Here is a 16,374-nt window from a genome sequence, read left to right as displayed (position 1 = left end):
GTAGAGCAATGGGAATACTTTCTTTCAGCACAGAAGCTTCTTAGCTCCCCAGTGGTATTTGGCATGTCAGAGTGCAACGTGTCCTTCCACCACAATTGATGGACAGTCCAACCAGCGAATGAAGGTGTAGTGGGACTTCACAGCTTCAAGTGGTGTCAAATTTTACATTGGCACGGCACTTATACTCCCGCAACCGTAAGAAGCAGGGCTTTAGCCGAGTGTACGGTGTCTACAGACACATTTATTATTGAAAATGACAGTCGGATGCAGAACCAGAACCACGCTACTCCCAACTTTAGGGGAGTTTACATCCAAGAGTTAAAGCGTCAATCAGCAGTAGAAAAAATAACAAAGAGACTCCCCGCCCCTGTTTCGGTAAAAAGCTGAGGGATGGGGCTGGAGAAATGTTACAGCTCTCAAATTCATAGACAAGCTATGGATGCAAGGACTGACCATCCATGATATAACAATTATAGTTTTAACCATGTTTTGAGGCTATATAGTGTTTGTTTGGATTTACTTATTTTACAAACATTGAACTTAAACAAGCTTATATTTTGGGATCTGATGGGGTACAACAGTTGAACTAAGCTCATGAGGCATTTATAAGTTATATTCTTCAAGAATAAATGGGTACATATCATTGATTTATAAGTCAAAAACGGGATGTAGCAGCTGCTGATTGTCCCATTAAAGGGACATTTCACTCAGAAATGAAAGTTGTCAGCTGTTTTCAGGCCTAGAAAGTAGAGTAATGTCAAGATGAAATAACCTCCCACAACATCGGTTGTGTAGATACCTCCCAAACTAATGGAAAAGATAAGCAATGTCTAATTTCCTGGTTTCTTTCAGTGCTTGACTTTTCATTCATTTGGGGTGGAGGAATACAGCTGGACCTACACACCCGACGTTGTCACGTGGTTTCATCTTGACATATGGACTTTAGAGGTCTGAAAACATTTGACAACCTTGGATTTGAAAGTGAAATTAATGTCCCTTTTAGATTAATTAACAGACAAACAGCTTGTCATTGTGTCACCATGGCTTGCTTTTTGGGAGACTCTTTCTGCCCTTGGATGATACTTGAGATGATATGTGAAAAATGGGTATGACAAGTCAAATTGAATGAACTCAAGCCACATCTGGCACAAATTGCTTTAATGACATGTTACCCATACTAACCCAATGGGAAGAGGATATTAACATAGTCTTATTGACACTGTGAATATTAACACAGGCTTAGGCCCTATTCCCACTACGAGAGATGGAGAGTCTGAGGAGCAGATTGGCGAAAGAATACACTTTTCAATTCACATTACATCATTGCCTTACCTTTCGTTGTGGCTAGCAATGCGACATTCTTGGTCCGCAGCTCAAATTTACCATAAATATCACAGTAGCCATTAGCCAGTAAGCACAAACATACTACAATATTGAATAATGAAACCAAACCATATTACACTCTTGAATAATGCAACAATCCACAAGCATATGCAGACAAAGGACTTATTTTCTCATCCGTACACATTAAATTAGCTGACAACACACAGCTAACACTCCTGCTAACTAACATTAATATGCATCATGAACAAGTAACGTCAGCATATAAATAATGAAAGTTTACCCCTCCCATACGAATATAAATGTAAAGTAACGTTATCATACAGTGTCATGTATATTATAATATAGGCTACACAGCTAGGTAACATTAGCTAGGTAAACAAAATAATTTCTGCATTCTTACAACCGTACTGGCTGTAGCGGAATGCTGACGTTTAGCTGAACCATAGCTAGATAGAAGCTCTTAGGCTTACACTAGCTACCATATTAAAGTTACCTTAGAACAATCCAGGATTAATTTTATCAATATCATGGAAGTCATTATATTAGGTGGTTGGCCGAAGCTGAAAGACGTGAACTTGATCAATCCCTGCCGAGGGAGGATCAGATTTTTTGTATATGACCGTAAAAACATTATTATGATGACTATAACACATTCTTATGATGACTATAACATTTGTTGCTATAACATTTGTTGGCACCTTCAATTCTTGCACATTTCCTCATAAGAAGTATATTTCACCACTCTGTGTGCTCAGGCAAATTTGCCCAAATGCTCAACTTGGAACCAAATCAGAACTCCCGTACCCTTGTGATGACCGCAGCCAATGGCCTGCATCTATCTACGATGTAAACACAGCCTCTGGTGAAAACACGAGCTGCTGTCTGATGAATAGGAACATAGCTAGCTCCCAAAGACCGAAATAAGAAAAATATCTGTTTAAGTGCACTTGAAATATGAATTGTCTTGATCGTATGAAGAGGTAACTTCGTTGACCATTTAGCCAATTTATTGAAAGCTAGGCAATGTTAGTTTGACTAGCCTATCCAGCTACTGTAAATGTCAATTTGTGTTTCATTAGATATCTCTGTCAGTAAATTCAAATTTTGAATCATGTTTTGGCCTGATTATATGTCTAATTTCATGTAACTAGCTGCAGGCTTAAAGAAACATTCAATCATATACTGTGCGTAGAAACCCAAATAAAAGCATGTAGATAGAAAGATGTGTGTCATGTATGCTAGAATGTTGTTGTTTTTTAAGGACAGCTACATATAGCATAGCCTACACATATAGCATACCTTGCAATACAATCTTCTCTAAAAAACAGTTGTACAATGTGCTCTGCAATAAGATTTCTAAACCAGACTAGTTCTCAAATAGCAGCTGCCCAATACCATGGTGGGCATGCATAATGTTGGATGCATTGTAATATAAGGTATGAACAATGATAAAGATCCTGTAGGCTTATAGAAAAAGCAGTTGGGAAATTAATGTTTGTTTAAAATACTAAAATGTTCAGTGAATGTGAGTATATTTAGGTGGTTTAAATGATTCACGTTCCTACACACCTTCTAAAAGTTGACGGTGCCAAAACATGCCAATCCATTCATTATTCTACTAACTATGACTGAGTGTGAGACATGTTTTCCATAATCTAAGTTTCATGCATATACTGTACATATGAACAAAGACCACCATTACAAATAGTGTTTCACCATTTATTGAGTACGGAGACAAATAGCAAAGGTGTCTCGGGCAGTATTTGAAGTAATACAGTGTAACCTACCAATCAATGTATATCAAGTGCCATGGAGGGAACAATCTTACAATGTTGCAGTCCAGAAATGAAAGCTTTAGCATCTATGCCAAAAGCCTGGGCCTCTGATGGAGACTGTACAACTGTCATCATGGCATGCTTCAGTATTCCCCCTTCTCTCTAGGAGCATTTGTGTGCCCAGGCCCCATAGGCATATCGAAAGGATCCCACCCTGGTCACCAGTATAGCTGACCGATGTAGAGCAGGACAAGTGCCTTAGCAGAATGCAATCTAAAGCTTGTGTAGTCCAGAGACGAGAACTCTACCATCTATGGTGAAAGCCTGGGCTCCTGACGGAGGCAATAGAATTCTCCCCACTGCATGTTACAATAATAATCTATTTGTCACCTGTTAAACTGAATCTAAACTGAGATGCTCAAACAAGCACATGTTTCTGTAGTTGGTGTTCTTTAACTCTGAAATGCACTACACTGTGTAAGACAAAACCCACAAAGAAAAGACAACAGACAAATGCATATGTGGTCTCAATGTCTAAATAGTGACGGCAGGGCTAGTTCAAACTGCAGTAAGACAGTTCTCCTCACAGGTGAGTGAATCAGCCCATGCATGGTGAATGGCACTTGGTTGATCTCTTGGAGCAGGACACAGGAGAGCTGAATAGATCATGTGAGACAAAAGTGATAGACAAGAATTGATCAAACAAATCATAGCAAAGGAATGTAGTTTGTGAGCTAGAAAATGAACATCCTGACAGTCTGAGGCAGGGTGCTCTGCAATCATCCTACTCCAACTATTGACAGGGATAATGTGGCATTTCTTATTAGTCAGTATGAATGAAATTAGTGGGTCCTGCCTTGATGACTGTATTAGATTTACACTACTGTCCTATAGATTTTTGTAGTCTTAAATTATTACTTGAAATAAACTGATAGCTAAACGCTCCTTGGCTCAGAATGACATGCTAGCTAATGATAAAGCTATCTGCTTCTGCTAGCTAGCAACATATCTACTTGTTGTAACTAGCTAGCTAACTAGCAAGCTAGCTACATTACCAATGTTGCTGTGTTCTAAATTGGGGGTAATATTACAGCTTGCATTGATGGTATCATGTTTCTATAACTCAATAGTTAGATTACAAAAAATACAAAAAAACACTTTACCTGATAGCAGTGTGTCAGACTGCGATCTCTCTCGAGGTTTCACCAGCTGTTTACTACCTTTAGATATGGACAACGTGATTGGCAGACGTGATCAGCAGAGATAGTACCATGGATAGTACACAAGTTTTGATTTGTTCACTGTTTAGTACTCGCCGATGTTTGCCTGTCCAGCTAGTGAACATAAAAACGTAGTATTTTAAAAAAACATGTGCAAGAATTGACATTACCAACCAACGGAAATGTGTTCAGAATAAATATATATACACAATATGTAAAAACCAGCTCCTCCTTCGACAGAGATCGATCATCTCGAAAACTAAAGCATAGCTTGCTGCAGCCCACCACCTATATGAGGTAAAAGCAAATTGCGACTGAAAATGATAATTCCCCGGGGAGTTGCTTCTTGCCTGGACCTCGGTGCAGTCAAGCAAAAAAAATCAAAACACTGTTGAGATTTAAAGCTATGGCGACAATTTCAGAATGTAACGCTGTTACTACAATTTCAATTTCAGGTAAAAGAAAATCTATAAAACAAGTTTTCAAAAATAAGGAAAATGTATGTACATTTCAGCCGTTTCAAAAACATTGCTATGCTATTACAATTTTTACTGTAAGACTGTTGGCTCAACGAGGCAATTCTGTTTACATTACACTGCTTACAGGGGGGCAACTGTTGGGAGAGTGTCATGTGCTACTGCCGGAGGTAGCAGTCGAAACGTGACAAGCTCGCAAGTTTACGTCCCAGTATATGTGTAGCCGAGGGTATTACTGCAAAAAGTCTAGTAAGTGTGAAGACCCTCTTAGTGCGGGATAGTCCCCTGCTCATTTCTTAAAGGTTAAGTCCCTGCTAGAGGGAGAGCGCAATCCAAATATTTATCCCTCGTGTAAATACAAGCTCCATCGTGATAACCAGTCTTCTCGCTTGACGATTTGAAGGAAAAAACAATCCCCGAAAGGATGCAGAGAGCAGCCCTAGAGTATTGTAAATTCATCATCCCACTTCCTACCAGTGTTTTTTTGTCACAGTGACACAGCTAATCTCTGTGAGGATGAGTTATCAGACCATCATGCATGTGACAGAGGGCTGACTCAAGAGTGCCCCTTCTCCTCCCCCAATTCGTCTGAAGGAACCAAGAAAAAGGTTCTCTGTGTTGTAAATCTATTTGGAAGACACTACATGAACACAGCATAATACCTGCAAAAGCAATTTCTATTTTTCAAATGCTTATATCACACAAGCATTTGAAAATAATATCAACCACTACAGGTTGACACAAATATGGCATGTTTGTTCCAATACAGTGGGGCGGCTAAGGAGAAAAACTTTGACTCACTTGTAATAGAGCAGGTGTTTCAATTCTGGTCCCGGAACCTCCCTAAACTGAAAGTATTTTTCCTAGCCCAACACTATAACACCTGATTTACCTAATCAACTAATCATCAAGCCCTTGTGGTTGGGATTTGGTGCAATAGTGTTGGGCTAGAACAAAACCTGTGTAGCCAGTCTGGGATGGCCCCAGTAGCTGAATTGAAAGCCCCCGTTTTATAGGAAGAGAGGTTACTGAGACAAAGCTGCCTGTTACGAGTGCCTGTGCATTGCTTCTGAAGGTATTAGGCATAGCCTATGGAGGTGCTTACTTTAGACCAGGCGTCTCCAACAGGTAGATCTAGCAGAAGAGAGATTACTGAGACAAAGCTGCCCGTTATGAGTGCAATGAGTTCCATCGCAAACTATCATAAACATAAAGCTTCCAGCTAATATCCAATCAAAGCCACATTTACATTATCCCACCCCTGGTTAGCCACTATTGGCTTAAAAGACCAAATGTAGCACAATATCTGCCAATTAATTTCCAGCAATATTGCCCGTCTGTCTGTTTGGTGCGCGCATTTGTCTATCACTCCATAGGCTTTGTAGCCAGTTAGTGATGGTAGTATTGATAACTGTCTTGTGGGGAGCAGAAAGATTTTCCACAAAAACCTTCTCAATTAAATGTTTACTGCAAAGTAGACTTACCTGACAGAAAAATATGATTGTTTTGCCGAGTTATCAACAAAAAGTGGTTTTGAGCGATGTAAGTTTAAAGTTTAAAAAACAGACCTGAAAGTGTTTTTCAGTTGTAGAGTTGTGTTTAGTTGTTTAAGGTTCAAACATATGTCATTTTCTTAACCCATCTAGTGACTCAATTAGAATTATGCCTTAATCAATTGACTTGATGGATCAGCTTCTCACATAAGCTTTTCTCAATAGTGGTTAAAAATATCTTTATGATTCTGGTGATCAATTACCTTATGTCAAGCCATGGAAATGTGATAAGCATGATGGATTTGCGGTTTGTGAAGAGAATAAATATGTTTATTCTATCAAGACACGAGGAGCGCGCATGACAAGGATTGCTGGAGCGCACCTGATTGGTAGGTATAAACATTTTTAAACAATTGTGAAAATGGTGAAAAACATTCCTATTAAATTCAGATGAGAAAATGATGGTTAATATAGCTATTATGTAATCCATTTTTGTCCAATGTAATATTGTAAGGCAAAATATTGAGGTGGCGCAACATTACGATGTTGATTTTACATTTATATAAATGTTGTATGTTTCATTTTTTTTAAGTAGCTCTCGTGCTAGAAAAGGTTGGAGACGCCTGCTGTAGACCTACAATGCCTTTTAAATAAAAGTGTGACCAAGTTCTCTTCACATCAGGTCACAGATAACAGAGCTTCAGTAATACTCTCAAATTAGCATTTCAGAAAGTGTCCTCTTCTCATGTGGTTGAACACAACAGATGTAGGATCTTAATTTGTATGATTTTTTTATTGTCACATACTGTACGCCGGATAGGTGCAGTGAAATGAGTTGTTTTTACAGGGTCAGCCATAGTAGTACGGCGCCCCTGGAGCAAATTATGGTTAAGTGCATTGCTCAAGGGCACATCAACAGTTTTTTTTTACTTTTTGGTTACTGGCCCAACGATCTACACTAGGCTACCTGCCGCCCTGTTTGACCACCCTGTTGCAGGAAAACTTTCCTGCAATGCGGACATTTTAAACTTGTAGTGTATGAGGTTTAAAAAAGGCTTCTGAAGTTTGTAATTTCCACTTTGAAATTACAGACTCGATTTTCAGACTGGATTTGTATCAACCCCTACAAAAACAAAATCCATCTACACCTTATGGAACAGCGGGGACTGTGAAGCAACACAAATATAAGCACAGACACATGCATACAAACACACGATAACATATGCACTATACACACACGTACACATGGATTTTGTGTTGTGGATATGTGGTAGTAGAGTATGGGCCTGAGGGCACACACTTAATATGTTGTGAAATCTGTTGTGAATGTATTATAATGTTTTTAAAAATGTATAACTGCCTTAATTTTGCTGGACCCCAGGAAAATAAGGGGGATCCATAATAAATACAAATACAAAATAATTCACATTTCCTGTTGCTGCAGTATTATTTTCCTTCTGTAGCAAACTGGCTCAAATTAAGATCCTACATCTGTAAGTCAACTCCACAGAGATTCACACAAAGCTGATTTTGTTTATTACAGTTAAGACTACTACTGTTTGTTTGGACACGCTCACTGCTAATTTTCACAACATTCATTTCTGAAGAATAATGGCTTCATGAGAATCGCTCTAAGGGGTTGCACAGATATTGTCACAGCGCTTATGAAAGTAAAAAGCACCTGACTATAAAAAAAACTACTTTATGCATAAAAATAGAGTTTGCTCAATGTAGACCCTTGAGCATACTTCCTGAACAGATTGTATAGGGAATATTTATTTTTATTTTATTTATTTCACCTTTATTTAACCAGGTAAACCAGTTGAGAACAGGTTCTCATTTACAACTGCGACCTGGCCAAGATAAAGCAAAGCAGTGCAATAAAAACAACACAGAGTTACATATGGGGTAAAAAAACATAAAGTCAAAAATACAACAGAAAATATATATACAGTGTGTGCAAATGTAGCAAGTTATGGAGGTAAGGCAATAAATAGGCTATAGTGCAGAATAATTACAATAGTATTAACACTGGAATGCTAGATGTGCAAGAGATTATGTGCAAATAGAGATACTGGGGTGCAAAAGAGCAAAATAAATAACAATATAGGGATGAGGTAGTTGGGTGGGCTAATTTCAGATGGGCTGATAGACGCTTTTATTCACTTTTCATAAAAAAGAAGCACAGATGTCATTTGCTATTTTGAGGCTGGCTTACGCTTTAAAGCAGCAGACCTGAACCCACATCAAGGGGTGGATCTCAGCAATCAGAGTCTCTAGTGTCTCCTTGAATACTAATGTGATGCAATACCTTACACAAACAGGAAACATGTGTTTTTCAGCGCAATCCACTTCACTCCAAACTCAACTTCATCAAATGAGCAATAAGCCAGGTCCATCAATGCTCTATACATTTAAAGGTCACTATGCCTAATATCGACACGAAAACACACAATTTTAGTATACAAATGTTTTCGAATGTCAGATGTTATTGACTATACATACAGATACCAAAGATGGCCTCTTGGCCATGTCTCCCACTGGTATTTTGCCCTCAATGGCACTTCCTGGATAAATGAAGGTTTAAGAAAAAATAAACCCTCACCTAATATGGCCACAACCTCATCGTCCTGGATGACCTCCAAGGATCCGGATACCACGAAGCAGAGGCTGTCTACGCTTTCGCCCGCGTGGTAGATGAGGTCCCCGGGGGCGCTGTGGGTGGTCTGGAACTCCATGGCCAGGGCCCGTAGGCACCCATCGCTCGCCAGTCGGAAGGCTGGGTGCTCCTTGAACACCTTTCTGTTAAGATGGACACAAATGTCCGCCCGCATGTCCTTGGGGCAGATCTGCAACACCTGCGGGAGACGAAAGCTACATACAGTAACTATTGAAAGATAGGTAATATGAGTTTTTCTACATTGTAATGGACACGGTAAACCATTAGTAGGTAGGTTGCTAGCAGGTTTCGCCTGCGGTACAGTAAAGTCAGCCTGTGCTCACAGAGGATGTGAAATGATAGCCTACAATGACTTTTCTCATGATCATGCACGCCGCAACGACATGTAACTTTAAGTTCCTTGAATTTTCTTTCGCGGGTGCCTTTTCATTATCTGGATAGACACTTGTGGTTTCTAGCTAACGTTACACCAATCAAAGCAGTGGAGCGTGTAGTGAAGCGAAACTTTAGCGGTCAAAACCATTCATCTTGGGGCGACGGGGGGAGCGAGTTTGCAAAATACTATCATACAGTATCATTCAATTATACCGTTTTATAAAATGGTCACATGTATATATTTTTAATAAAGAAAATAAGTGAAATGTGACAAATTATCCAATGGATTATGATAATTTTCTGGTAAAAAAAAAAGTGGCGGTGCAAATAACACAAGTTTGCACCCCCTATTTTAATTTGCTGCATGGCTCAGGCAGCCAAGTGGCCACAAGGCTGTTTGGCTCATCGCAGTAGAGAAGAGTAATAACTTTGGTTTCTGATTAATAAACAATGCCATCCTGATGGGTGGTAACATTTTTTTTAAAACAGCCCTGAAATGTAGGCTGAAAAGAATTTGTATGTCATATCATGGGAAAAGACACCGCATTCACACGGATTTGCATGAAGTGGGCAGTTCGGATTTGTCACTTCAAGCCCAAATATATCATACTTCGACTAAAACGATGACTTATTAACTTAAATTGTTGTGCAACATCATGGGTAAGCTCTGGCTATAGTCTTTTAGCTCGAAAAAGTTGATTTCTACTGGTGTGGGCGTTTAGAAAAGGCTTGAATGAAATGACAACAAGTTGAAAATAAGCTAAAACCTCCCCCCAAAATAATTATCCCTTTAACATCAACTTCAAAAAGGTGAATCTTTGCAAATGTCAGTCTCTCCCTGTTCTGGGAATAGAGGGCCTATTGCACATGATTACCTCTGCACCTCCTATTGTGTTAAATGTTAAAAGGTCATACCCAACAGGATTTTGCAGGACCAGGTAAGGAATAATAATAAATAATAATATGCCATTATGCTTTTATCCAAAGCGATTTACAGTCATGCGTGCATACATTTTTTGGTGTATGGGTGGTCCCGGGGTTCGAACCCACTACCTTGGCGTTACAAGCGCCGTGCTCTACCAGCTGAGCTACAGAGGACCACTAATTTATGAATCATTCTAATTTAGTATGAGCCAGAATACAAATAGGACCGGTAATGTTGAAAAATGACAGTAGATGACAGCACATCAGATTGTATTTGTAGTTCAGTATGAATCTATTCCCTTTTGACATAATAGAATAATACCATAATAATAATAAATTGTAGGGATGTGCATCATTCCCTTTCAAGACGATTCTATGCATATCTAGGGACATGGGCTCCGATACGATACAGGAATGAGACGTTTTAGTTTGAAACGATTTAGTGCGATTCGGTTGAATTAGAGAATTAATCGATGCGATACGATTCGATGCACTAACATTTGTTGCATAAACATATTCATTTTCCATTCTAAATTAAAAACTGCTGCTGATGGAGCTCATGAGCTGGGCCTCTCTGAGCTGGATCTGTCTGAGTTGATGTGTACGTGTGTGTGTAAATTATGCATGTCTATGGTGTATACTATGTTGGCACCTAATCTGAGCCATAAAGGAGACTAGGCATCTACCACCCCACTATCAGATTGCAGATTAAGTGTTTGACCTAGTAATGTACATGTATCGATATTTATCGTTAACAAATTAGCTATGACACAGCCAATAAATATATAGCACAATTTTGTATTTGACCCCCATTTCAAAATCAAATGGTTTTGACCGTTTGGAAGTGTAGTGAGTTTATTTTCTCCTCTTGCTTTAGCCATGCAGTCCGCCTCGCAAAAGTGATTCCTCGTTTTGAAATGATTAACTTTACCCTATATGTCTAAAAATGACCATATACACTGACTGTTTAAAGTAAAACTACCCAAACTATTGCTGATGGGTTTTTCTCAGCAAAACTATTGCCGAACAATCTAAATAAAATCTATTGTAAACCCCGTTCAGCAGGTATATCTAGATGAGAGTTGTGTTTCCGGTAGCTTACATTTATTCCGGTAAAACACAATTTTCAACAGCGCATTGATAACAATAACCTAGCGAATTACATAGGTTGTCACAACTAATAAACCCTAATATCGCGCAAGCCATTTTAGCATTTGAACACAGATGTGCAAGATCAGGAACAGGCCGCCTACCTCGCTTCGGTCAGCGCGCGAAGCTGGGCACAGTGTTCAGTTTGACTACACTACTGATATTCCCTAGGGTTGTTCGGCATGAAAAATGACTTGTAGATCAATGACTGTCAACAGTTACATGCTTTTAGTTTGACACTGAAGGAGAGAACACATCAGTTGTCACAAAATATTAGGTATTTTTGGAAGGCAGAAAGAAAGTAATATCAGATTTCTGTTTTGTGAATCGGTGATTTGTAAAGTTTGAATCGATTTTCTGACCAATGCATGTTACATTTGGATCGGTTTGGGGTCCGAGGACTAATGCAGTCATATCTTAAACATTTGAATCGGGGCCGATGAGTATCGGTAAATCGTTACATCCCTAATAAATTGTATCAATATAATAATTATGATCATAAATTAATAATAATGGTATAACAATGATAACATAATACCACCAACACATACCAGTAATATCCATGGTGATGTGTCATTTTTGCTTCCTCTCACAGACCAATTTAGCCATGAAATAAAGATGCATACTGTGAGATGGTAACAAAATGGTATAGAAGGTTTGAGCAACGTTTGTGTTACCTTGTCTGTATCGATGCCTCTAGACATGGACCATGTGGAGACAATGTAGTCCATAACGCGTTCGCTGAGGCCCTTGGGCACCTGGTAAAGCTTGAGAAAGTCGCGGACGCTGTTAAGCATCTCGTGGTAGCGGTTGGTGTTGGCGTACATCTGCTGAAAGATGGTGGTCACATTACCGAAGATGGTGGCATACAGGAGCGCTGGAAAAGACAAAGAAAGAGTGTGGTCAATCTGCTGGCAAATATGGCATACTGTAGATGTGTCAACTAAAGGATTCTAGCAAACGCTCCAAGGGACCCTTAAAATTATGAGCTAATGAGAATAATAGTTTTGAGTTTATTAGCATTTCTCCACTGACAAGACTGTTCAGTGTATTATAAATAGCGAAAGAACAGAACACTAGAGACCCAAAGGAACCATTCTTGATGTTTTCTCTTGGCAGACAACAGTCTGTAAATCTGGGCCGGCAGGTATCTTAGTGGTTGAGAGCGTTGTGCCAGTAACCGAAAGGTCGCTGGTTTTAATCCCCGAGCCGACTAGGTGAAAAATCTGTCGATGTGACCTTGAGCAAGGCACTTAACCCTAATTGTTCCTGTAAGTCGCTCTGGATAAGAGCGTCTGCTAAATGACTTAAATGTAAAATGTAAAATCCCCATATTCACAGTCATAACTTGGAAACATCATTATGCGCCCTTGCAAATGCAGCGATGTGTGTAGCAAAACAATAGTGGCATGTATCATATCTTGTTCTCCATGGACAATCTCCCTTCATTGGTCATAATGGGCTTTGGGAGATGGTCTGTAAAGACAAATGATGTCACGCTCTCTCTCACTTCCCACTGACTGCTAACCAATCAGCCATCGCTCATTCTGTCTCTCAATCCCACGGCTAGCAAATCAATATCGGCTCTCACAATTCATACCCAAGTCAGCACTTTGCCTGAGAATGTGTCACCCCTATTCCCCTTCAAGTGTCCCACTCCTCCACAGCAGGGTCAGAGAAATCGATAGAGGTCCTGTCAACCATTAGTAATGACACTGGTGGCATCCATTTTCAAGGGAAGTGAATCATAGTGCTCGTTTTCATTCGTTCAGGTGGCACGCCATAAGCTGAAATCGCTGGCTTTATTATAACCAAGGGGTCATCATAATCGTTATAGGAGATATTGTGCAACCTTGCCAAATTATGTTTTAGAAGGTGGATGATTTGACTATATGATTGAAACTGCGGTGTTGTTGTTGACGCAATCAATCCTTGCAGAGGCGGCGAGCGAGCACAACAGGTAAACAGTAAGGGAGACGAGAGAGGGCCTGTCAGATACACAATGGGGTGACACTCAGAGGCATTAGGCTGGGCTAAAAATGTCTATGTAATTTTTCCACCGCAGCAGTGATGAGTGACTGGCCAAATAGGCCTGCCTGATCAAGCCACACAACTGAATTATGGGTAGCCGCCTAGGATAAAAATGCAACAGTATACTGTTGACTCCTGTTAAACGCAAAGCTTGGGACGGTCTTGACAACGTACACTAAGCTGGATCATTCAGTTATCAGAAGCAATTTAAGGGTGTTATTAAAGTAATTTAATTGTAACTGGATTCATCAGAGACTTGTCCCGAAGGCACTCCTGCGTTGTCTTGGCTGTGTGCTTAGGGTCGTTGTCCTGTTGGAAGGTGAACCTTCGCCCCAGTCTGAGGGCCTGAGTGCTCTGGAGCAGGTTTTCATCAAGGATCTCTCTGTACTTTGCTCTGTTTATTTTTCCCTCAATCCTGACTATTCTCCCAGTCCCTGCCGCTGAAAAACATCCCCACAGCATGATGCTGCCACCACCATGCTTCACCGTAGGGATGGTATTGGCCAGGTGATGAGCAGTGCCTGGTTTCATCCAGACGTGATGCTTTCTCGTGGTCTGAGAGTCCTTTAGGTGCCTTTTGGCAAACGCCAAGCGGGCTGTCATGTGCCTTTTACTGAGGAGGGGCTTCCATCTGGCAACTCTCCCAGAAAGGCCTGATTGGTGGAGTGCTGCAGAGATGGTTGTCCTTCTGGAAGTTTCTCCCATCTCCACAGAGGATCTCTGGAGCTCTGTCAGAGTGACAATCGGGATCTTGGTCACCTCCCTGACCAAGGCCCTTCTCCCCCGATTGCTCAGTTTGGCCGGGCGGCCAGCTCTAGGAAGAGTCATAGTGGTTCCAAACTTCTTCCATTTAAGGATGATGGAGGCCACTGTGTTCTTGGGGACCTTCAATGCTGCAGATATTTTTTGGTACCCTTCACAGTATCTGTGCATCGACACAATCCTGTCTCTGAGCTCTATGGACAATTCCTTCGACCTCATGGCTTGGTTTTTGCTCTGACATGCACTGTCAACTGTGGGACCTTATATAGACAGGTGTGTGCCTTTCCAAATTACAGTGAGGGAAAAAAGTATTTGATCCCCTGCTGATTTTGTATGTTTGCCCACTGACAAAGAAATGATCAGTCTATAATTTTAATGGTAGGTTTATTTGAACAGTGAGAGACAGAATAACAACAAAAAAATCCAGAAAAACGCATGTCAAAAATGTTATAAATTGATTTGCATTTTAATGAGGGAAATAAGTATTTGACCCCCTCTCAATCAGAAAGATTTCTGGCTCCCAGGTGTCTTTTATACAGGTAACGAGCTGAGATTAGGGGCACACTCTTAAAGGGAGTGCTCCTAATCTCAGTTTGTTACCTGTATAAAAGACACCTGTCCACAGAAGCAATCAATCAATCATATTCCAAACTCTCCACCATGGCCAAGACCAAAGAGCTGTCCAAGGATGTCAGGGACAAGATTGTAGACCTAAGCAAGACTGGAATGGGCTACAAGACCATCGCCAAGCAGCTTGGTGAGAAGGTGACAACAGTTAGTGCGATTATTCGCAAATGGAAGAAACACAAAATAACTGTCAATCTCCCTCGGCCTGGGGCTCCATGCAAGATCTCACCTCGTGGAGTTGCAATGATCATGAGAACGGTGAGGAATCAGCCCAGAACTGCACGGGAGGATCTTATCAATGAACTCAAGGCAGCTGGGACCATAGTCACCAAGAAAACAATTAGTAACACACTACGCCGTGAAGGACTGAAATCCTGCAGCGCCCGCAAGGTCCCCCTGCTCAAGAAAGCACATATACATGCCCGTCTGAAGTTTGCCAATGAACATCTGAATGATTCAGAGGAGAACTGGGTGAAAGTGTTTTGGTCAGATGAGACCAAAATGGAGCTATTTGGCATCAACTCAACCCGCCGTGTTTGGAGGAGGTGGAAACATTATGCTTTGGGGGGGTTTTTCTGCTAAGGGGACAGGGCAACTTCACCGCATCAAAGGGACGATGGACGGGGCCATGTACCGTCAAATCTTGGGAGAGAACCTCAGCCAGGGCATTGAAAATGGGTTGTGGATGGGTATTCCAGCATGACAATGACCCAAAATACACGGCCAAGGCAACAAATGAGTGGCTCAAGAAGAAGCACATTAAGGTCCTGGAGTGGCCTAGCCAGTCTCCAGCCCTTAATCCCATAGAACATCTGTGGAGGGAGCTGAAGGTTTGAGTTGCCAAACGTCAGCTCGAAACTTTAATGATTTGGAGAAGATCTGCAAAGAGGAGTGGGACAAAATCCCTCCTGAGATGTGTGCAAACCTGGTGGCCAACTACAAGAAACGTCTGACCTCTGTGATTGCCAACAAGGGTTTTGCCACCAAGTACTTAGTCATGTTTTGCAGAGGGGTCAAATACTTATTTCCCTCATTAAAATTCAAATCAATTTATAACATTTTTGACATGCGTTTTTCTGGATTTTTTTGTTGTTATTCTGTCTTTCACTGTTCAAATAAACCTACCATTAAAATTATAGACTGATCATTTCTTTGTCAGTGAGCAAACATACAAACTCAGCAGGGGATCAAATACTTTTTCCCCTCACTGTATGTCCAGTACATTGAATTTACCACAGGTGGACTCCAATCAAGTTGTAGAAACATCTCAAGGATGATCAATGGAAACAGGATGCACCTGAACCCAATTTCGAGTCTCATAGCAAAGGGTCTGAATACTTATGTAACTAAGGTATCTGTTTTTTATTTTTAATACATTTTTTTAAAAATCGAAAAACCTGTTTTCGCTTTGTCATTATGGGGTATTGTGTGTAGATTGATGAGAAAAAATAATAATTTAATCAATTTTAGAAAAAAGCTGTAACGTAACAGAATGTGGTAAAAGGGAAGGGGTCTGAA

The 16,374-nt window shown here is 40.4% G+C and overlaps 1 protein-coding gene across 1 annotated transcript in view; it reads right to left on the bottom strand.

The window, feature by feature from the left end:
- Positions 1-16,374, bottom strand: part of LOC311131164 (voltage-gated delayed rectifier potassium channel KCNH1-like) — a gene marked incomplete at its 5' end in the record, with an annotated part of 53,145 nt that overhangs the window by 17,514 nt on the left and 19,257 nt on the right. Inside the window, 2 exons of the mRNA XM_084164008.1 lie at positions 8,914-9,166; positions 12,114-12,313. Of these exons, the coding sequence (XP_084020134.1) occupies positions 8,914-9,166; positions 12,114-12,313 (453 nt within the window). The remainder of the gene's footprint in view (positions 1-8,913; positions 9,167-12,113; positions 12,314-16,374) is intronic.

Source organism: Coregonus lavaretus (assembly GCF_964263955.1).
Source record: "Coregonus lavaretus genome assembly, chromosome: 6".
In the NCBI taxonomy this organism is placed as follows: Eukaryota; Metazoa; Chordata; class Actinopteri; order Salmoniformes; family Salmonidae; genus Coregonus; species Coregonus lavaretus.
This window is presented reverse-complemented; position numbering and strand designations above follow the sequence as displayed.